General features: G+C 42.7%; 1 protein-coding gene across 6 annotated transcripts in view; it reads left to right on the plus strand.

The window, feature by feature from the left end:
- Positions 1–23,695, plus strand: part of CHKA (choline kinase alpha) — a 69,487-nt gene that overhangs the window by 22,282 nt on the left and 23,510 nt on the right. For 4 of the 6 annotated variants that reach the window (XR_001827654.2, XM_017536959.2, XM_037741523.1 and 1 more), the window contains exons 3-4: positions 14,019–14,048; positions 15,086–15,139. Coding sequence is in view for 5 of the 6 variants with exons in the window: in XM_017536959.2 (XP_017392448.1) it covers positions 14,019–14,048; positions 15,086–15,139 (84 nt within the window). In the remaining variant the exon portion in view is untranslated. The remainder of the gene's footprint in view (positions 1–14,018; positions 14,049–15,085; positions 15,140–23,695) is intronic. The other 2 variants (XM_017536960.2, XM_037741524.1) reach the window with 1 other exon arrangement.

Here is a 23,695-nt window from a genome sequence, read left to right on the forward strand (position 1 = left end):
ACAATCCCGGCTCACTGCAACTTCCATTTTCTGGTTTCAAGCAATTCTCCTGCCTCAGCCTCCTGAGTAGCTGGGACTACAGGCATGTACCACCATGCCCAGCTAATTTTTTCGTATTTTTAGTAGAGATGGGGTTTCACCATGTTGGCCGGGATAGGCTTGATCTCTTGACCTCATGATCCACCCACCTCAGCCTCCCAAAGTGCTGGGATTACAAGTATGAGCCACTGCGCCCGGCCTGGAGGGGCCCATTTTTATCTTAATGAAATAGAGCAGAGTAATTTTCAAACTAAATTTTTTAAGAGACTGGTTTATTTCAGCTCAATCTAAAAAGCAAGTTATACCCATGTCTCTGATATTTGATAATATATTTAGAAATATTAAAGTTCAAATTGGCAGTCTAGATGTTAATTCATTAAAAAAATTATCATAACGTGAAGAAACCCTTTAATTGGATAGCTTTTCCTTGACTCTGTCAAGCTGTGAAAATGGTTAAGATCTAAAAATGCTGGGAACAAGTTAGCATGTTTGAAGGTACATAGCTATTCCACACATGTGTGCACTTGCTAAGGACATCTGATGTCACTTTGTAATTAGGTACAGATAGCTGGCATCCAGCTAGGACCACAGTTGATCCTAACTGAAAACACTGACCCCTTGCTGTTAATACACAAGCAGAAAAGATTCTTGTGTTCACCATGCAGCTTGGTTTTAAATTTAATCAAGTTATAGTTTCAAAGTACAGTTTTTGAAATATTTGTTATTTTGGCACTTTTACTTATGAGCCTTTATTTTTTGAGATAGGGTCTCACTTTGTCACTCAGGCTATAGTGCAGTGGCACAACCATGGCTTACCGCAGCCTTGACCTCCTGGTCTCAGGTGATCCTCCCATCTCAGCCTCCTGAGTAGCTGGGACTACAGGAGTGAGCCACCACGCCTGGCTAATTTTTGTATTTTTTTGTAGAGGCGGTGTTTCACCATGTTTCCCACGCTGGTCGAAAACTCCTGGGCTCAAGTGATACACCTGTCTTGGCCTCTCAAAATGCTAGGATTACAGGCATGAGCCACTGCGCCTGGCGTGATACGTCTTGATAGTCATTTTTTCTTTGAGGACTATTTACATTCTACAGCAATTAAGAATAATAGATGCTGAAATTACCGGTGATATAAAACTATTGTTTAAATCTGATTTATGACGATTTCATTTCTATTTATAACTTAAATAGAAGCATTTTAAATGTGTAACAAGGTGGTCCTCTGTGGGCTACACTAACCTGGGAGTCTAATCCTGTGCTCTAGAGCAGTGCTGCAGTGATGGGAGTAATGGAGTGTTCTGCATCTGTGCTGTCTGGTACACTCGTCACCAGCCACAGGTGACTAGTGAATACATGGAATGTGGCAAGTGTGACTGTTGAACTGAATTTTAAATTGTATTTAATTTTAATTAAATTAAAATAGTCATGTGTAGCTTGTGGCCATTGTATTGGACAGCCCAGCTCTAGAATGTTCTGGTTTATTATATGAATCACTTAGTAAATGCCAGCTGCAGCATAGCCTACGATTTGCAATTAGCCTTTCTGTAATAAAGATTAATTGTCAATTGTTAGTCTTTTTTCCACTTCGAAATTTTAGCAGTCTGGAAGAATAACCTGACAATAGTTAAATACTATAGAATTTTCTGGAAATAAAATTTGTTTGAACAGAATTCTATGGCCCTGTTTATTTCTAAGAAAAACTATTAAGTAACTTAAAAAAAAATAGAATAAGCCAGTTAAAATATAATTAACTCTTAACTCTTACCAAACTAAGAGAATGGAGTATGTTTTATGTATCATTCTAATTTTGAGGGGAGGCACCCTATATTTAGCTTCTCAATTATATTTTTATTAGGCAAATGTTAAATGAGTTTCCGTTCCTGAAGCTATATCTACTGATGAAAGGTGGAAACCATATTTGAAAGCACCTTGGATAGAGAGGGAAGTTAGGGCTGGGTGTGGTGGCTCACGCCTGTAATCCCAATGCTTTGGGAGGCTGAGGCAGGTGGATTGCTTGAGTCCAAGAGTTTGAAACCAGCCTGGGCAACATGGCGAAACCCCGTCTCTGTTAAAAATTAGCTGGGCATGGTGGCGTGCGCCTGTAGTCCCAGCTACTTTGGAGGCCGATGTGGGAGGATCCCTTAAGCCCGGGAGGTGGAGGTTGCAGTGAGCCAAGATCACCTTACTGCACTGCAGCCTGGGGGACTGAGAGAGACTCCATCTCCAAAAAAAAAAAAAAAAAGGAAAGAAAATGAGTAATTTTCTACATGGATAATAAGCACACCTCTGACAATCTGACAGTTGACATAGACGACAAACTCATTTTTGTTGGAAAAAAGCCATTTCTTTGCTTTGTAGGTAGGAATCTATATTTTCGATATAATTATTCGCTTAGTGAATTCTTAGTTCAAGCACACTTTTTTGGTTGTAGTTTAAGCTTAGCAAAACCATGAAGCTTAGAGTCTCAGAGTTAAGTATACCTGTTTCCTAGCAGGCATACTAGTTGCCATTTAGGGTTTCAGATACTAGTGGCCATTGGAGACTGTCGGTCATTGGGAGTATTGTAACAACATGAGGAGGGGAACCAAAATCAAGAACTCTGAAAGATGGCTATGGTATGAAAGAAGGAAAGTAGAGAGCAGGCTTTGAAGCTCCTAAGATGCCAGCCGGCAACAGCTGCTGTGTGCTTTAGAAGCTGAGCTGCCATAACACTGTGCTGGGGGTTTTAAATTCCTTTTCAAATATTTTCAAATGAGCTTTAGAGTTTCTATTGTTTATTTTTGCTGGGGTCTAGGTGTGATGAAATTGCTGATATATAGCCAACTCTTTAGAATGAATCTGGCCTATAATGGAAGGGGATATTTATGGTTTACAGTGAGGGTTTTGGTTCCTATCACAACAACAACAAAAAGTCAGAATTGTTAGTAAATTGTCAGGATTTGCATTAATTGAGAGATGTGCTGAGCAAATACAGAGCCCCAAATAATAAATCACATTCGTTTCATAAAATTATGGGTTAAAGAGAGAATTAAATATGATATGACTCAAATCTTCTGCTTTCCTTCTTTTTACTCTACCTTATAGGAAAGCATACACACATCCTTCCTATACATGTATGTGTATTTATACTAATATAACTGGTATCCTCCCCCAGCCAACTTTATAAATGCAGCTGTAGCATCCTTTAAGGTGGGTTAGAATTCACTCCTTCTTTGAAAAATGTTAATTGAAGACTGTTGCACTAATAATAGGCCTATGTATTTTCTGAGAATATTTTGCATTTTTGCTTAATTATATGACAGATTTAGTTTAGTATGTCCCTTCTTTCTATTTCCCTTCCTTGTTTTAAGCTTTTGAACATTTTACTTCTGAGTCAGAGGTAACATTTTACATGTTATTTGATCAACAAATGATTTACAAGTGATTTAGTTTAAAGTAACTAGATGCTTCTCAACTTTCTTTTTTCTTCATCTTGGCATTGTGAGATGTCTAATTTCCTTTATTTCCATAGTGACAGTGAAATGACTGCTCTTTGGTACAGTTCTCTAAGGGTTAAGTGCCAGAAAACCAAGGTAAAACTTTCTGATTGGGTTCAGCCCCACAGCTTCTGTCCCACAAACACCTGTCCTTTCCAGCTCTTATTTCTATCTAAGATGAGACAGAAGCAAGCTTCCTGACTGTATTCTGGAGGTTTTGTTTAGGGTATTTGTTAGTTTTAGGGGGCTTATGAAAATTCCTGTGTTTGGCAAGATCAAGAATGGGTCCTTTTGAAAATTTGAACAAGATAAGATACATACAACTATTCAATATTATTTGTAGGGAAATTTTTAAACATAAAAATATTGGTCTGATCTTAAAATAATGCATGTCAATATAATTTAGTGTCTGGTTTACATAGACTATCTTTTATTTTAATGGAAATAAGGTTATTTTCATTAGCTGCATAGATAATGAAAACCAAACTCAACTGTAAAACTACCCTGAACTAAAGGAGGATAATTTAGAAGTTTTGAAAAGTAATAGTTCAGCCTTTGCATTGTGGAAAGAGTTAAAATTGCTAGAAGAGAGCGTAAATGTATAAAATTAGCTATAAATGTAACTTGATTTTTCTCCTTTCTGATACTGGGAAGGAACATGAGCTCTGCAACGTCCAGTAGCAGCCTTTTCAGAGAAGCAAGTTTGGCTGATTACAAATAACCAGTTTGCTTATTTATCATGAATTGTGGAAGACACAAATGTCAGTACGTATTGTTCATTCAATGTAACCTGTGCCACTTGGCGGAAGTCTCAGAGGATTGCTTTGTCTCTTCCTCTGTCAGAACAGTGACTCTGTGTTAAGCCACTTCCTTCTGTGCATGAATGGAGAGATTTGGCCTCACCGTTATGAGCGGTCTCACAGGCATGAATGTTTATAATACACATCAAAGATCTCTCTTGAATGTTGTCTGGAAAATTGTTTCTGTTTGTTTTTTGAGTAATAGAAGGCTAATATTAGTGGTTGTTTGAGTACTAACAGTAATAAAATTAAAGGCATCAAGGCACAACGCAGATATGTATTAGCAGCTCAAAAGAGTAACAATTGAAACACTGTCCTTTTTGAATCTAGAAAACAAATGTCTTCCTCCCTATTTTCTCTTAGCCCAGTTCAATGAAAAATTAACCTACAATAAAATATGAAACAACTCATAGTTAGTATTAAACTACTGGCTACTAAGAAATCAGCTGCTTAAAACTATTTCTTTATGGAACTAAGGTCACACCATGCAGAGACCAGTATTGCTGGTGCCCCTTGAAGGGGTCATGTCCCTGGTAACTGAATTCTGTGAATTGTCACTTTTTCCTCATTGCGTTACGGTCATTAGGAGTTTAAGTTGTTATGTTCACTCTGCTTTAAAAAAGTTCCCTTATACTTTTGAGTATGATATATATTCCTAAGGTAGTCAAAACTTCCCTCTCAGAAGTAAAACATTTTTCTAGTGTTGTGCATTCCCATTTGGTCTAAACTAATATTTCTTTAGCTGATACTCTCCTAAGATAGTTACCAAATTACTACCAATAATCCTTCCATACCTGCTTTGGTGCCTTCTTTTGATAACCAAATAAACCACAGACTACTATGTCTAATTTTGACATATTCAAAGTGTCTTTGTCTTGCTGGTCTTAAATGTTTGGGATTTATAGCATGAAGCCAATGCAGATTTCTGGTTCGTGGAACGATGGTTTGACCGCAGCCCACCCCTCTTTGGGAAGGAATGTCTTTATGTTGGGTGGAGTGAAGGGCGTTGGGGGTAATGTACCACTTTAGCTGTATGTGCATGTGTTCTCTGCTGCAGGCTTGTCCATGCGATCGTGCCTGGAGCACTCTGGTTTCCAGGTGACAGACACGATTCACGGTATAGTATGAGACCTCTGAAGTTGGAGCATTCTCTACAGCTTTAATTTCTTTTAGTTCTTGGATTCAAGAAATGCTTTTTAAAAAAGAAAGTTGTAATGCTTGTTAAGTAGCACCAGCTACAGTTTGTGCTGTGCTTAAAGAGGTACAGTGATTAAGATTTCAGAATGTTATGTAATAAATATATCACTTTTTTTGTTTGTTCGTTTGTTTGTTTTTGGTCCAAAGCAAATCAGATCCCTTTCTTCTGTTTCCTCAGTAGAAAATGACAAACATTTAGGAATTTTAGAAATGGATGGGCCTCAACTTGATAACTTAATTGAAGTACTTAAGTCCTTCCTTCATACCACTTTCAGCACTAAGGAAACACAATGTATATTTGATATTTTAGTCAGAATTAGAAACAAACAAACTTTCTTCTTTGTCCTTACCAGTTAGTATACTTTCATGTGTCTTAGCTGGGTACCTGAGACCTTAGGGAGCTCTGCAGTGCTGATTTGGTGTGAAAGCATGTCAGCCTGGCTGGAGAAGTGAAGGTATATACTTCCCGTAAAAGTGAAGGCACACTTCCTTTAAAAGTGTTGCTTGCAAGTTAACCCTCAGGGTACTTATATCGAAGGTATTTTATTTAGTCTTGGAAGTCTGAGGAGTGTTGGGTCAGCAGGTTGCTCTGGATCAGACATAGATTTTGGGAAGGTTCTGAAATGGGCCTTTTAAAAACCTGGGCTTCCATTCACCCGTCTTTGTACTGGCTTATGTTGCCTAAAGTATGTTAGAAGTACTAGTTTCCTAGTGATGTTCATCAAGTCATCCAATTTTGAAATTATTAATGTCCGAAAAAATCAAGCTGTTTTAGAATGGTCCTTGGGATAATTGAAGACACTCGAGAGACAACATAAAGTGTTAGAAATCACTTATCTGTTTAAATTCTCATCATTCGTATGTGCTCATTAAATAATCACATAAGGTATACTTTAAATCATTGCATTGAGATCTCACATTTTAATGTGTTCTGTAAAATATTTTCAGAAAGTGCTGTAAGCAGCTAGGCATGGTGGCTCACACCTATAATCCCAGTACTTTGGGAGGCTGAGGCAGGTGGATCACCTGAGGTCAGGAGTTCAATAAAGTACTGTAAGAAACCATAAAAGCAATAAATACAGGGCGATTTGATTTTTTTCATAGAAATCAGGAAGAAGTAAGGCTAGGTTCCATGGTAACTCTGAGAAGAAGACATATTGCAAAGAAAGTATACTGCAAAATGAAAGAGTCTCATGACTACTGCACCTTCTATAGAGTCATGGTTCTCACGCTTTTTCCTGCCCCACCTCACCTGAGATGGAACATAGCCGCATCATTAACAGGGACTTGGCAGGCCAGGGATTTTTTTTTTTTTTTTTTTAGCCGGATTCTTGCAGTGTTGCTCGGGCTGGAGTGCAATGGCATGATCTTGGCTCACTGCACCTTCCACCTACTGGGTTCAAGCAGTTCTCCTGCCTCAGCCTCCTGAGTAGCTAGGATTACAGGTGCCTGCCATGTACCCAGCTAATTTTTTTGTGTGTTTTTAGTAGAGATGGGGTTTCGCTATGTTGACCAGGCTGGTCTCAAACTCCTGATCTCATGATCCGCCTGCCTCAGTCTTCCAAAGTTCTGGGATTACAGGCGTGAGCCACCATGCCCAGCTTAGGCCAGGGTTTATAACAGATGCCACCCCTGTGTTAAAAACAATTTCTCCCTTAGAGGGTTGAGTGTGGTGAGATAACCAGGGTGGGTGTTAGGGATCTCCGAAGCCACAGTCTGCACGGTAAAGAAGTTCATGCCACTCCGAGACCAAATGAGCATCACATCTACTGAACTGAATCCAAATGATGCACCACATCCTCCTATTCTCAGGGTGAATATGATGGCCTGGGGGTTGCTCAGTACTCAGCTCATGAAGATAATATTATTAGGTCAGTAGAAGACGGATTATTTTCCTAGACCAAAATTTAGGAATTTAGGTACCCTAGAAACCGAGTCTAGCTAACAGTAGAATTATTCTTTTTTTTTTGTTTTTGAGAAGGAGTTTCGGTCACTCTTGTTGCCCAGGCTGGAGTGCAATGGCATGATCTTGGCTCACTGCAACCTTTGCCTCCGAGGTTCAAGCGATTCTCCTGCCTCAGCCCCCTCAGTAGCTGGGATTACAGGCATGTGCCACCACACCTAATTTTTATATTTTAAGTAGAGACACCATGTTGGCCAGGTTGGTCTCAAACTCCTAACCTCAGGTGATCCGCCTACCTTGGCCTCCCAAGTGCTGGGATTTTTACAGGCGTGAGCCACTGCACCCAACCAGGATTACTCTTTCTTATTTATTTATAGGTCTTAACACATTTTTAAAAGTCAGCTTACTGTTTAAGTAAAACCTTTAAAAGAGACAGTAAAGCAGAATGATCTATTTAATTATTTTTTGGTGAGGAAAGGGTGGTAGGAAGAAGAGAATGTCATCCATGTTTCTTGTTTTTCTTTTTTTCATAAAAGGATAAGGATGACCAATTGTTTTCTATAAAAAGTCTGTACTCTTGGGCCGGGCGCGGTGGCTCAAGCCTGTAATCCCAGCACTTTGGGAGGCCGAGGCGGGTGGATCACGAGGTCAAGAGATCGAGACCATCCTGGTCAACATGGTGAAACCCCGTCTCTACTAAAAATACAAAAAATTAGCTGGGCATGGTGGCGCGTGCCTGTAATCCCAGCTACTCAGGAGGCTGAGGCAGGAGAATTGCCTGAACCCAGGAGGCGGAGGTTGCGGTGAGCCGAGATCACGCCATTGCACTCCAGCCTGGGTAACAAGAGCGAAACTCCGTCTCAAAAAAAAAAAAAAAAAAGTCTGTACTCTTATTTATGTTATCTTAGTTCAGCAGCCACCATTATATTTAACATAGTGCCTATTTCCATATTATGATTTGTGTGTGTGTAAGATGGAGCCTCACTCTGTTGCCCAGGCTGGAGTGCAGTGAGTGGTGCGATCTGGGCTCACTGCAACCTCCACTTCCCAGGTTCAAGCTGTTCTCCTGCCTCAGCCTTCCAAGTAGCTGGGATTACAGGCTCCCGCCACCAGGTCTGGCTAATTTTTTGTATTTTTGTAGATACGGGATTTCACAGTGTTGGCCAGGATAGTTTTGAACTCCTGACCTCAAATGATCTTCCCGCCTCAGCTTCCCAAAGTGCTAGGATTACAGGCATGAGCCACTGTGCCTGGTTCATATTATGATATTATCCATAATTGAGAATGATTTGATTTCTTAAATAGCATTTTAAATTTATTGTGCCCTTGATGACATTCCATTCTTTGTAGCTGATTCATCACTTTTTAAAATCTGTCCCACTGGCAGCTCATGTAGTAGTAGACCTTTAAAGATACTTTGAAGATAAATGTTTCAGATGTTACAGATGTTTTAAATGACATTTAAATGATAGCTAGATATGACTTTATGCCACTTTCACCAATTCTTACTATACACAGACTCTAGGTAAAACTGAGATGTTTCATCTCCCAAATGGGGTATTTATTCATTTAGCCATAAACCTGCTTCCCTCAGTATTAGAGAAGTCTTTCATTAAGCACTGGCCAAATGATAAGTTTATTTCTTCTGATGGCTTAATAGGTTAAAAGAAATGCACCTGCTATATTGTGGAACATTAGGTAACTCAAAGTAGGTTTTTGATTCCTAAAATAAATAACGCAAAATACAATAAAGGGATGTCTCCTACTTGACCCTATAGTTGTCTTACTACTTACTGATTTTCATTTTATTTTATTTTATTTTATTTTATTTTATTTTTTTTGAGACGGAGTTTCGCTCTTGTTACCCAGGCTGGAGTGCAATGGCGCGATCTCGGCTCACTGCAACCTCCGCCTCCTGGGTTCAGGCAATTCTCCTGCCTCAGCCTCCTGAGTAGCTGGGATTACAGGCATGCGCCACCATGCCCAGCTAATTTTTTGTAGTTTTAGTAGAGACGGGGTTTCACCATGTCGACCAGGATGGTCTCGATCTCTTGACCTCGTGATCCACCCGCCTCGGCCTCCCAAAGTGCTGGGATTACAGGCGTGAGCCACCGCGCCCGGCCCTTATTTTATTTTATTTTTGAGGCAGAGTCTCGCTCTGTTGCCAGGCTGGAGTGCAGCGGTGCCATCTTGGCTCACTGCAGCCACTGCCCCCTGGGTTCAAGTGATTCTCCTGCCTCAGCCTCCTGAGTAGCTAGAACTACAGTCATGCGCCACCACAACCAGCTAATTTTTGTATTTTTAGTAGAGATGAGGTTTCACCAGTTACTTAGGATGATCATGATCTCTTGACCTTGTGATCTGCCTGCCTCAGCCTCCCAAAGTGTTGGGATTATAGGCATGAGCCACTGCGCCTGGCCCATTTTATTTTAATTAATTTATTTATTTATTTTCATTTATTTATTTATTTATTCATTTATTTATTTATTTTTAAGACAGAGTCTCACTCTGTCGCCAGGCTGGAGTGCAGTGGCACGATCTTGGCTCACTGCAGCCTCTGCCTCCTGGGTTCTCCTGCCAGGATGGTCTCGATCTCTTGACCTCATGATTCGCCCACCATGGCCTCCCAAAGTGTCAGGATTACAGGCATGAGCCACTGAGCCTGGCCCATTTTATTTTTAAAGTATGAAATAGAACATTTTGAAAACCAATGCTCTATAATATGAACATGTACTACTTTTCATAGTCTCATTTAAAATAGAAGGCCTAATTAGCCAGGCATGGTGGCTCACACCTGTGTAATCCCAGGTACTCAGGAGGCTGAGGTGGGACAATCGCTTGAACCCAGGAGGTGGTGGTTGCAGTGAGCCGAGGTCGCACTACTGCACTCTAGCCTGGGTGGCAGAGCAAGACTGTGTCTCAAACACAAAACAAAACCAAAAGGCAAAAACAAAAAAACAAAACCCAAAACAACAACAACAAAAACCCAAAGCCTTAAAATGTAATTTTTTTTTTTTTTTTTGAGACAGTTTTGCTCTGTCACCCAGGCTGGAGTATAATAGCGCAATCTTGGCTCATTGCAACGTCCACTTCCCAGGTTCAAGTGATTCTCCTGCCTCAGCCTCTCGAGTAGCTGGGATTACAGGCGCTCACTACCACGCCCAGCTAATTTTTTGTATTCTTGGTAGAGATGGGGTTTCACCATGTTGGCCAGGCTGGTCTTGAACTCCTGACTTCAGGTGATCTGCCCACCTCAGCCTCCCAAAGTGCTGGGATTACAGGTGTGAGCCACTGTGCCTGGCCAAAAATACAATTTTGTTGGAAAAGTAACATTTGAAACCTTGTACCAAATGTATTTATTATAAAAATAATATATACTTTTAAGCACTTTTTAAAGTATAGAAGTATTTAAAGTAAAAATGAAAGTCCTCTATTTTCTTATTTTGTTCCCTAGCTAATATAAGTTAGACTTGCAGGAATTTAGGTTTTAAATTTAAAAGTTCTTGGCCAATCAAAAAATCTTTTTAGGCTGGTCATGGTAGCTCATGCCTGTAATCCCAGCCCTTTGGGAGACTGAGGCGGGAGGATCACTTAAGCTCAGGAGTTCAAGACCAGCCTAAGTAACATAGTAAGACCCTGTTTCTACAAGAAAAAAAAGAAAGACCAGTTGTGGTGGCACATGCCTGTGGTCCTGCTATTTGGGAGGCTAAGACAGGAGGATTGCTTGAGCTGGGAAGATTGAGACCAGCAGTGAGTCCTATTCCTGCCACTGCACTCAAACCTGAGAGATAGATCGAGACCCAGGCTCCACTTTTTTTTTTTTTAAAGGTGAAAAGAAGCCAGAAGCAATATTTTTTTTTTGTATATATTTTTCATTGTTGTGGGTTTTTTTTGTTTGTTTATATGATTTACCCATATAAAGTATAGAAATGAGTGGTTTTCAGTATATTTATGGAGTTGAATGTTTTAGGCAGAGTTGAGACATTCTGATTTCTTAGTTCTTGAAATTTCAGTGTTTATTTTTTTCATTATTTTTTGAGACAGAGTCTCACTCTGTTGTCCAGGCTAAAGTTCAGTGGCATGATCTCAACTCACTGCAATCTCTGCCTCCCAGGTTCAAGTGATTCTCCTGCCTCAGCCTCCTGAGTAGCTGGAATTACAGGCACATATTACCATGCCTGGCTAATTTTTGCATTTTTTAGTATAGACGGGGTTTCGCCATGTTGTCCAGGCTGGTCTCAAACTCCTGACCTCAGGTGATCCACCTGCCTTGGCCTCCCAAAATGCTGGGATTACAGGCATGAGCCACTGTACCCGATCTCAATGTTTATTTTTTAGAAGTTTTCATTATGGGGAATTTCAGATATACCCTAAAGTAGAAGAGTATAATGAACCCCCAGTGTCCATTCTTCGTCTTCCCTTCATGGCCAGTCTTCTTCCATCTTTTCCCTCTTTTACTCCCCCAGGGTTATCTTGAAGCAGATTCCAGATATTGTATTATTTCTTTTGTAAATTTTTCAGTCTGTATGTATAAAACATGATTTTTAAAAAATGACCACGATAATGTTCACATTAAAACAATCTAATAATTACTTAATATTAAATAACCAGTGTTCAAATTTCTAATAAATGTAAAAAGTTCAGTTGTGTTTTATAACTTATAGAGGATAATTTTTAACTTGTTAGAGAAAGTTTGATGTCATATTAACTTGTTAGAAAAAAGTTTGATGTCATACTAAATATTTATACAATGTATTTTAATATCTGCTTCAAATGAGTTTGAATTTATGTCACTAAAGTGAAATCTCACAGATTCCAAAATACACACACACACACACACACACACACACACACACGTATTTTTTTTTTTTTTTGAGTTGGGAGTTTCGCTCTTGTTGCCCAGGCTGGAGTGCAATGGCATGATCTCGGCTCACTGCAACCTCTACCTCCCAGGTTCAACGGATTCTCCTGCCTCAGCCTCCTGAGTAGCAGGAATTACAGGCACACACCACTATGCCCAGCAAAGTTTTTTGTATTTTTAGTAGAGATGGGGTTTCACCATGTTGGCCAGGCTGATCTTGAACTCCTGACCTCAAATAATCCACCTGCTTCAGCCTCCGAACGTACTGGGATTACAGGCATGAGCCATTGGGCTCAGCCCCAAAATATATTTAACTTCTTGTCTTCCTGAATAAAAAAATTCTTCGCTTACTTTTCCTTGAATATCCACTTGGTTTGAGATTTCCTGGTCTTAAACTTCTTATTTATAGGACTTAGGGAGCCTGAACATTCTGTACTGAGGAAACAGAACAGAGGGCTGGATATTGCAGAAGTCCATCTTGCCTTCATAATGGTGCTCTTACGGTATAAGTGATGAATTCATCTAGGGGAGGAGTGAGGGAGTGAGCAGGGGAGATTATTATGGAATTTACTTCCAGTTATAGTGCCAATCCATGAAAAAGGAAAGGCCTTGGAGACTCAGCCAATTTTTAACTTTGGATGAAGTATCTTGCTTTTGAGAGCACCATTAGACAAGGGAAAGGGACTTCTGATGGCTTAAATAACCCATTAACTGTATCTCTCTAAGATGATACAGTTAGAGTAACAACAGCATAGGAATAACCGTAGTCATTTAGAATTGTGTACAGGTCAAATCCCGTTACAACCATTTCAGAAGAATATCTGACTTTCTTATTTGTCTTAAAGCTTGTACTGCAAAGTATTAATATGTACTCTGTCAGATTGTAGACCTTTTTTTTTAATTCTTAAATTTCTTTGAAGAAAAAAGCACAAGGACTTTTGAAGGGGCATTTCTAATTAACCCCACATCCAGCTTCCCTGTTACTGAGACCCTGGATGGGAATTTGCTATATTGCTGGTTGGCTGCATGGCACCAGGCAGCTGCTTCACAGTGCCAGAGTGTTCATTTATTCATGCAGCCTGAAAAGTGTGGTGGGCATCAGGATTTGCTTGGTGCTCTGGGAGAAGATTAACCATAAAGAAAAGATGCAGTCCCTATTCATTAGGAATTTACAGACCACTTGGAAGAGGCGACCACCAAGCAGAGTCTAAGGTAATGATGCAATCATAAGAGTATTTGGAATTAGGGGTGAAGTGAAGCTTTCCAGGGTTTGTCATGTCGTATGTCAAATTATCAGCAAAGATCTGAAAGTATTTTGTAGTATTTCTGTTTGTATAGCTTTCATTGTAACGGGATTTAACCTGTAACATTTTTTCATCAGAGAACTGCAGATTACACAAATGAAAATATCATAAATCCCCATTTGTACTTTCTGTACTTTGTACCAAATGTACTTAACTGTATGCTAAATATAATATTGAATATGTATCAGTGCAAATGTTAAGAGCCTTTTGCAACTAGATTCATGAACACGGATACTTATTATTTTGTTTACTTTTATGTTGAGTAAGATAGAACATGTAATGTTTATACAAAACACGCATTAAAACGTCTGGAATGTTATTTCAGTGTGTGATGGATGAGTGGTTGCTTTAAATCACTAGGTTTTTGATTGGTGCTAGAGTAGCTGGTGTTGCTTAACGTGGCGTTTTTTTTCCTGTCCACACTTTCCACCCTTGGTACAGGTATTTTTGATAAAGCTGTGGAATGGAAAGGTATGTTTTTCTTGGGATATTCAAGAATCTGTTACCTTAAATTTTTTTAAAGAGATTTTCTTTATGGGTTTCCTTTCGTGTCTGGCTTAAGCAGACTTAGTTTAATTGTAACAAGTAACATTTTTAGAGGTAGTATTTGTGTATAAAAGTTTGACATGACACAAGTTTCTGACTTTACTTTTCCCCATTCCCTTATTAAAGATAGTATGAAAGATTTTAAAGCATTTGGGGTGGGGGGTTGCTCTTAAAATATAGGATCTTTGCCATGAAGAAAGAATGTAGCCTAAGAGTTGTTTATGGTAGTTAATGATCTAGTATGTTGTTATTGCTAGAATCCTGGTTAGTAATAATTTGCAATTTCATTGAGGAAAGTGATATAAAAGTATTTCTTAATATATTAATATATGAAATAATTTTAGAGACTTTATTAAATTCATAGAGTCCTCTGTATGGTGGAGGAACAGTTCAGCTTGAGCCGGTGACTGGCTGAACTAGAAGGGTTAGTCCGGGAAAGTGGCAAGTCGGCAGGGCATGTCTGCACAGATTCTGTGCCAGGCTTCCTGCCTGCACAGCGCTTTTTTCTCTGTCCGAGTTCTGTGCTGACCAGGGCTGTCCACAGGCATGTTTACACTCCCTGTTCTTGCAGGTTGACTTGAAAGAACCACGTAGCTAAATTGGTGAGAGACTCAGCCTGACCGCTTGTCTTTAGAAGGCCTGATTGGAAGAGTGCACTCTATTGACTTTCCTCTAACAATGAAATTGTGAAAGGTACATGGGGCAGCTGTGAGACGTGCAGCTATCGGGTCTCACTGGCACATCCCTTTTCTCGTAAAGCAATGAAGCACTTTCTAAGGCGTTGGTACTAGTGCTGGAGGCTGCTGGTGCATTAGATGCTGCCCGTCACGTCGATGGGCTGAGAAACCCTCCTTAAAGATGTGTGATGTTTTGTAAACCCTGACGGTACTGGTGATTGCAAAGTTCGTGTCTGCTCAGTGTTCCCCATCTCACCAGAAGTGTTTCCTTTTTCTCATTCATAGAGGTCCTGTAATAAAGAGGGATCCAAACAAGCTCAGAAAGAAAATGAATTTCAAGTAAGTAATTCAGTCCCTCTGCATCTGTGTGAGATGTGAACTGGTGTTAGCCACCCTTTGCTATTCCAGGGCTTGGCAGTGTCTGTTACCTACCCTTGGAAAATCCTGATCTATCTTTCTACAAGGAGGGGCTTTTGGTATATCTCTCAGAAACCACCTCATGCGGGCTGAATGAACAGTGTGTATTCCTCATTCCTCCTGACAATGTAGACTGTGGAAGCTTGGTGTCTTTATGGCAATCGAAACAGCATTGGGATGCTGGGAGGTGGCAGCCAAGGGACCATTCATGTGTGGTACCTGATGTCGGGGCCCTGGCTGCGGCTGCTGCTGCTGCAGTGTCTTTCTCACCCCCTTTTGGCTGTTCTCACACTTCCCATCAGGAGGCAAGTCCCTGCCCAGTGGTTTTGGTGGCCACCCTTTTTCCCTGGGCAAGCAGCAGTGTTGTTTCTTATGTATGATACCCAAGTTGGAAAGGCTTCTTCCTAGACTTAGAGAATGTGTCCCCACTCTCTGAAACGCACATGTGCAGATGGCTTGAGGCCGAGAGCACTGACACATGGAGGCTCAGAAGCAGGGGTGTGGGGCACTGGTCTGCATGCTCCAGAAGAAGCACCTTTTAAGCATGTCTGCCATTATGTGCAGTCTGAGATAAACGACATAGATATACACACATATCACCACACCAATTTTACCAATTGTATATTGATTATTTAAATGATCAAGAAATAGGCCGGGCATGGTGGCTCATGCCTGTAATCCCAGCACTTGGAGAGGCCTAGGCGGGAGGATCACTTAAGGTTAGGAGTTTGAGACCAGCCTGGCCAACATGGTGAAACCTTGTCTCTACTAAAAATACAAAAATTAGCCAGGCATGATGGTGGGCACCTATAATTCCATCTACTTGGGAGGCTGAGGCAGGAGAATTGCTTGAATCTGGAGGCGGAGGTTGCAGTGAGCTGAGATCACGCCACTGCACTCCAGCCTGGGTGACAGAGCGAAACTCTTATCTCAAAAAAAAAAAAGAGAACTAGGCCGGGCGCGGTGGCTCACGCCTGTAATCCCAGTACTTTGGGAGGCCGAGGCGGGTGGATCACGAGGTCAAGAGATTGAGACCATCCTGGTCGACATGGTGAAACCCCGTCTCTACTAAAAATACAAAAAATCAGCTGGGCATGGTGGCGCATGCCTGTAATCCCAGCTACTCAGGAGGCTGAGGCAGGAGAATTGCCTGAACCCAGGAGGCGGAGGTTGCGGTGAGCCGAGATCGCGCCATTGCACTCCAGCCTGGGCAACAAGAGTGAAACTCCGTCTCAAAAAAAAAAAAAAAAAAGAGAACTAGACATTAAAACAGTTGAGATAAGAAAGGAATGAAAGTGCCGATATTTTTTCCACACATTTCAGCGGCTTGTTTTGCATGTGTCCTGCTCTGGGGGCCCTGCTAGAGGATCTAGAATTTGTGCTCTCTGGAGTGATAGTGATTGGAAAGTCCTTGAGTGGCAAGTGATTGACCTTCTGTTGTCAACCATTCCAAGCCCTTTGTGCATAGACCTTTGGACATCCTGGTAACTGGAAATATTGGATCACTAGGACCTCTGTGATGCTAAATCCAAAGACTTTTCAGTTCACATTTTATTTTGACTTCTCAGTAGCATTTTACATGACTCCCTCCCTTTTGAAATGTTTCCTCCCTGAGGCAGCCATGACATAGAGACACAAAGTACAGCTCTGGCTGTCTGCATGCTCGGTTGCCCCATGATGTGACTGTAGGCCCTCTTCTCGTGTTGTCCTCTCTCCCTCATTCACCTGATATATAGGCCAAAGCATCACTACATTTTTCCTCCAGCCCTGACCCCAACTTAGAACTAACGGCATCGGGTAGCAGTCTCTCCTCGGATGTCTCATACGCCCCTCCAACTCGCCATGTCCCACACCGCACACATAGTCTCTTCACTTCCTGCAACAGCACAATCAAAATCCAGTCCTTTCTGGCGATCTTCCTTTTTCGGTCACTCTGCCAATTAGTTCCCAGGCCAGAAAGCAGGACATTATCCCCAAGATCTTGCTCTCACTCTCCCCAGCATCCCAACCATGAGTTTAGTTGATGTTGCCTTTGAACCACACCTTAGATCTGCCTACTTCTCCTCTTGTATCCCAGAAACCATTCCCTTTATTGTTGCCAGAGTCATCTTTTTGAATTGCTGACTTGCTCATGTTCACCCCTTGTTTAAGATTCCTCCATGCTCACTTTGCACCTCCGGCCAGGTTAAGGGGGCCTTTGTCTACCAGGTCCTCGTGGTCTGACCCCTGCTGACATTTCCAGCCTCAGCTCACAACCTACTGCCCCTAACCCTTATTCCCTTCAGCCAGGTTGTCTTAAACCCTGTGGTTTTTTGCCCCTGACCCTGGCCCTTTGCAGATGCCTTTCCTGCTGGCTGGCTCCAGGCCTTCACCTGTTTCCCACCCGCTAGCTCTAGCTGGGGCTTCTTCCACAGGACCCCTCCTGGCTTTCTAGACAAGATTGGGGCTTTCATTTCACAGCACCATGCGCTTCTTTGCACTTTCATTTTCTTTTCTTTTTTTTTTTTTGAGACAGGGTTTTACTTTGTCACTCAGGCTGGAGTGCAGTGGCACAACCTCGGCTCACTGAAGCCTTTACGTCCTAGGCTCAAACGATCCTCCCGCCTAACTTCCCAAATACCTGGAACTACAGGTGTATGCCCCCATGCTTGGCTAATTTTTTCTGTTTCTCCTAGAGATGAGTTTTGCCATGTTTCCCAGGCTGGTCTTGAACTTCTGAGCTCAAGCAATCTACCTGCCTCCCTCAGCCTCCCAAAGTGCTGGGATTACAGGTGTGAGCCACTGCACCCAGCCCTTTGCACTCACTTTCTTTTTCTTTTTTTTTTTTTTTGAGATGCACTCTTGCTCTGTCTCCATGCTGGAGCGCGCCATGTTGCAATCTTGGCTCACTGCAACCTCTGCCTCCTGGGTTCAAGCGATTCTCCTGCCTCAGCCTCCCGAGCAGCTGGGGCTACAGGCACATGCCACCATGCCTGGCTAAGTTTTGCATTTTTAGTAGAGATAGAGTTTCTGCCATTTTAGGATGGTCTCAATCTCTTGACCTCGTGATCTGCCTGTCTCAGCCTTCCAAGGTGCTGGGAATACAGGCGTGAGCCACCACACCTGGCCCACTTTCTTTCTTTCTTTTTTTTTTTTTTTTTTTTTGAGACAGAGTTTCACTCTGTTGCCCAGGCTGGAATGCAATGGCGTGCTCCCAGCTCACCACAACTTCTGCCTCCTTGGTTCAAGCAATTCTCCTGCCTCAGCCTCCCAAGTAGCTGAGATTGCAGGTGCGCACCACCATGCTCAGCTAACTGTTGTATTTTTAAGAAGAGATGGGGTTTCACCATGTTGGTTTCCTCATTCACTTCCCAAGTACCTCAGGGCCACTAGTAGGGTTGGTGTCTTCTTGCTCCTTCCTCATTCCTGCTTGCCATGTCTCTTGTGTTGAAAACCCAGTTTTTTGAGGCTCACACCAGTGGCTGTAGCCCTCCTGATGGCTGTCATCCCTTGGCGAAGGTTCCATTCCATGGCTTAGCCTCTGAGCCTGTTTTGGTTACTGCTGTCATTCTCTGGGCTCTGTATCTTTCTCATCCACTAACAACCTTTTCCTTCAATTCCTCTTCCATCATCCACTCATGGATGTGCCCCAGACTTTAGTGCCAGAAATTGTACCTCTCTGACTTGCCAGTTTCAACAACTCGTCTGCTGACCTCCTAGTTCACTTTGGCAACATGGCTCCATGGCCATGGCTCCGTGACTGCCACCAAGACCTCTGATCCAGACAGTACCAACTCCTGGCTTTCCTTCAGCCCTCCATCCCACATTCACCTTGCCCAACTGAAGAACCACGCTCTGCCATCATGAGCCTTGCCTTCCACACATTCTCAGCTTCCTGTCTCCACTGGCCTTCTGCTGGACTAAAACCCCACCCTTGCCAAACCCGGCCAACCACTTGCCTTCTTTGTGCTGCAGCCAAGCAGCTGAACATTGTTAGAGGAAAAGTCCATCATTGGCAGGGCTTCATCTTAAGTTGTGGGGCCAAGTCTCTGGTGGGCACACACCACTGCTGGGGAGCCTGCTGAGTTTCTCTAGGCTTGACGTCCTGAGTCAAGAGGTCTGTTTCAGGCCTTCTTTTGTCTTCAAACCTCTCTGTTCCTGCACTGAGCAGGCAGTATCACCTCACTCCCCAGCCGCTGCTTCTCTCCTCTGTCTGCCCTGTAAACCCTCTGCATCCGTACCCGTGTCTTCCACTGACCGTGAAGGGCTGCCCTGGCTGCACATTGAGCTCACCACTTGTCTTTTGGGTCTGACTTTTTGACTTGTCCCTTCATCCCTTGTGCCTTCCTCTCCTCTTTTTCGTTGGCTGTTTCTTCTCAGCTGCTCTGCCATCCAGGTGAACCCCAGTTACCCCACAAATCGTGAGAAATAATAAACTGGTCACTTGCCTCGTGATCTCCTTGGCCCCACCCCGTCCCTGCTTCCTTTCCCACAAGATTTCTGGCAGCGGTATCTCCTGCCTCTGCTTTCTCATTTCCCCATCTCCTTTTTTGGAAGACAAGTTTGAAAGCATGGGAAAGTATAAAGAGCAATATAGTAAACACCTTTATTCTCACTGTGCAGAATTAGTCACTTATTTTGTCATATTGCTTGATTTCAGTCATTTTATATGAATTTATTTTTAACTTTTATTTCATACCAATTTTAGACTTACAAAAAAAAATTGCAAGAATAGTACAGAGACTTCCCATGCACCCCTCACCCACCTTTCATAATGTGAAATCTCACGTAACCACAGTGCAGTGGTCAAAACCAGGACATTTACATTGGTGCAATGATAATAATAACTAAACACCTATAATCCCAGCACTTTGGGAGGCCGAGGTGGGCAGAGCACTTGAGGTCAGGAGTTTGAGACCAGCCTGACTAATAGGGTGAAACCCTGTCTTTACTAAAAATACAAAAACTAGCCTGGCTTGGTAGCGAATGCCTATAGTATCAGCTACTTGGGAGCATGAGGCAGGAGAATTGCATGAACCCAGGAGGTGGAGGCTGTAGTGAGCCGAGATCTCGCCACAGCACTCCAGCCTGGGCGACTGGCAACAGAGCGCAGCTCCATCTCAAAAATAATAGTAACTGAACTATGACCTGAATTGAATTTCAGAAGTTTTCCCACACATGCTTTCTTTCATTCTGTCTCAAGATTTAGCTAGATCTCAACATTGCATTGGCTATTTTTTAGTCATTTTCAACCTGTTACAATTCTTTTGTTATTTATAATCTTTATGCTTATGAAGATTATTAATATGTTATTTTGGAGAATGTCTCCTCAATTTCAGTTTGTCTAGTGTTTTCTCACAATTGAGGTTATGCATTTTTGGCTGAAATATCATAGAAATCCTGTTATGTCTTCTCAAGAGGTTCATAACATTGATACTCTTCTTCCTGGGTGTTTTTTGTTTTTTTTTTTGAGATGGAGTTTTGCACTTGTTGCCCAGGCAGCCTCTGCCTGCTGAGTTCATGCGATTCTCCTCCCTCAGCTTTCCAAGTAGCTGGGATTACAGGCATGTGCCACCACGCCCAGCTAATTATTTTTTTTAGTAGAGACGGGATTTCTCCACGTTGGTGAGGCTAGTCTCAAACTCCTGATCAGGTGATTTGCCTGCCTTGGCCTCCCAAAGTGCTGGTATTACAGGTGTGAGCCACCATGCCCGGCCTCTTCCTGAGTTTTAAATAAATGAAACTTCATAGATAAAGTGAAAAGTCTGTTTAAACCCCTTGTTTCCATTTCCAACCAGTTCTCTCTCCCGCTTCTGTTCACTCTTTACCTGCTCCAATCTGACACCTGTTTTCTCACTCTGAAACTGTTCTTGTTTTTGTCACCAACAGCTTCCGTATTGCCAAATCTGATGGCCACTCAGCAGCACTGTTAGGGAATGCCACTCTCCTTCCTGGCAGTGGCGCCTGCCTCACCTCACCTCGTGGCCCCTCTTCTTGCTGCCTGAACTTAAACCAGTTTTTCAAGCTGTAGTTTGTGAACCTCTAGTGGGGCATGAAATGTTAGCACGTTGATTGCTTTTTAAAATGAAATAGAGTAGAAAATATTAGTAAGTGTTGCCTAGTTGTGAGAGTGAGAATTGCTGTGGATAATGTTTGTTTTGAGGGTATATGTGAGGTACCCTGTAGAAAGCTTTTTTACTGTGGCGACAGTCAGTTTGAAAGCCACTGCTGTCAGTGTTGGGCGTTCTAAGGCCTATGCTGGTTCCACCTCTTCTGTCCTCGGGATCGAACCCAGTTTGTGAGCTGTAAATGTCATCAACATGTTGAGGACTTCCGAATTTGTGTCTTTGGCCCAGTCCTTTCTGTAAGCCCCAGCCCACCTGGCAATCTCACGCTGTTCTCTTCTTTTTCCTCCATTGCCCTGTTACAGTGAGACAGGTCTCTCAGTTCCTTGAAGGCGTCACTTGTTCCTCCCTCAGGGCCTTGTGCTCCCTCCTGTGGGGCTACCGTGGCTCCTCACACCTCAGGTCTCAGGTCAGTTCAGTGTGGCCTCCTTAGAAATAACCACCCTGCCACACCAGTCACGCTTGTTACCTTCATGGGGTGAGCCCAGTCCATAGCTGCATGTACTTGCTGTCTTTTCTCTCCCTCTCTCTCTCTCTCTCTCTCTCTCTCTTCATCCCTCCCTCTCTGTCATGTAACCCCCATTGTGGGCAGAGGTCTTTTTTTTTTTTTTTTTTGAGACGGAGTTTCGCTCTTGTTACCCAGGCTGGAGTGCAATGGCGCGGTCTCGGCTCACCGCAACCTCCGCCTCCTGGGTTCAGGCAATTCTCCTGCCTCAGCCTCCTGAGTAGCTGGGATTACAGGCACATGCCACCATACCCAGCTGATTTTTTGTATTTTTAGTAGAGACGGGGTTTCACTATGTTGACCAGGATGGTCTCGATCTCTTGACCTCGTGATCCACCCGCCTCAGCCTCCCAAAGTGCTGGGATTACAGGCGTGAGCCACCGCGCCCGGCCCGTGGGCAGAGGTCTTATGTGTCTTGTTCTTTGTTGGTTCCCTGGTGCTTAGCACAGTGCCAGGACATAGTAGACATTCAGTAAGTATGTTTTGGGCAAATGTGTGAATGAGTCTTTATTTCTCAAGCCCAAGTAAATTGTTTCAAGTTGAGATATGGATCTTCTCCTCTGAAAAGGTAGGACCAGCTTTCCCTCCACTGTCACTGACTGTGGCTAAACCAGTGCGTGGTACAGGAGAAAACCCAGCCATGTCTGTCCAATCCCACTTTCTATCATGCTCACTTTCAGCAGCAATCAGAAAGGTATCTGAAGACTTAGTGATGACAAGAAGATTACTAGTAGTTGGTGCACTCATTCTGGGATTCCCTGCTGTCCTTAACCTGTCGTTTTTCTTTTTTTTTTTTTGAGACGGAGTTTCACTCATGTTACCCAGGCTGGAGTGCGATGGCGCGATCTCGGCTCACCGCAACCTCCACCTCCTGGGTTCAGGCAATTCTCCTGCCTCAGCCTTCTGAGTAGCTGGGATTACAGGCAAGCACCACCATGCCCAGCTAATTTTTTGTATTTTTAGTAGAGACGGGGTTTCACCATGTTGACCAGGATGGTCTCGATCTCTTGACCTCATGATCCACCCGCCTCGGCCTCCCAAAGTGCTGGGATTACAGGCTTGAGCCACCGCGCCCGGCACCTGTCGTTTTTCTTGCTTGTGCCTTGGTGTTCCCTTTTTCTTCCTCTCCAGATTCTTCTCTCCATACACCATCTCCCCCCTTCTTCCTACTGTGAATAAATACTGAACTACAGTATTGCGTAAGAATAAAGGTGTTTTTGTTTACAATGTTTAGGGCAATGCTAAAGAGAATTGGAAAGTTTTTATGTCTCTTTCCCTCTTTTCTGTGCCCTTTCTGGGAATATTGACTCAGCTGTGGAGACGATTCTGGCTTGTGCTGATGACATGTGTTGACAGTGCCACATGTAAATAAAGTCACCTCCGAGAATCCTTTGTTCCAAGTGGGTGTGATATGCAAAATGCTGAACTTATGAGTCCAGCACCCCTTTGTCCTGCCATGCCCAGCCCCTGTTTACTTTTGTGTTTGACGCTGCACGAGGGTGGTAGGGCACCACAGTCTCCAGAGCAGCAGGGCTGTGCTGCCCCCTGGGGAGCAAGGGAGCATAATGTCTAAGCAGAGACTTGGAGGAGGCTTTGCAGACCCTTGCATAAATGCCCCAGAGAGTTTCTCTGATGTTGGGCTTGGAGTAAGATGGGGCCTGCACCTCTGGACTCTACTATAGGATTAAGTAAGTGGTTGGAAACCTTTTGACTACTAAATAGAGATACTAGATATTTGCTGTCATTTTCTAAGGTTTTAAGAAATAAAACCTGTCTGATATCAAATCCCACCCTAAAATTCATTAGCTTGATAGCTTGATGTTATCTGTCTATTGTCATATATACACAAAACCACAACTTAGGAAAGAT

The sequence above is a fragment of the Cebus imitator genome, unplaced genomic scaffold (assembly GCF_001604975.1).
Source record: "Cebus imitator isolate Cc_AM_T3 unplaced genomic scaffold, Cebus_imitator-1.0 Scaffold102, whole genome shotgun sequence".
In the NCBI taxonomy this organism is placed as follows: Eukaryota; Metazoa; Chordata; class Mammalia; order Primates; family Cebidae; genus Cebus; species Cebus imitator.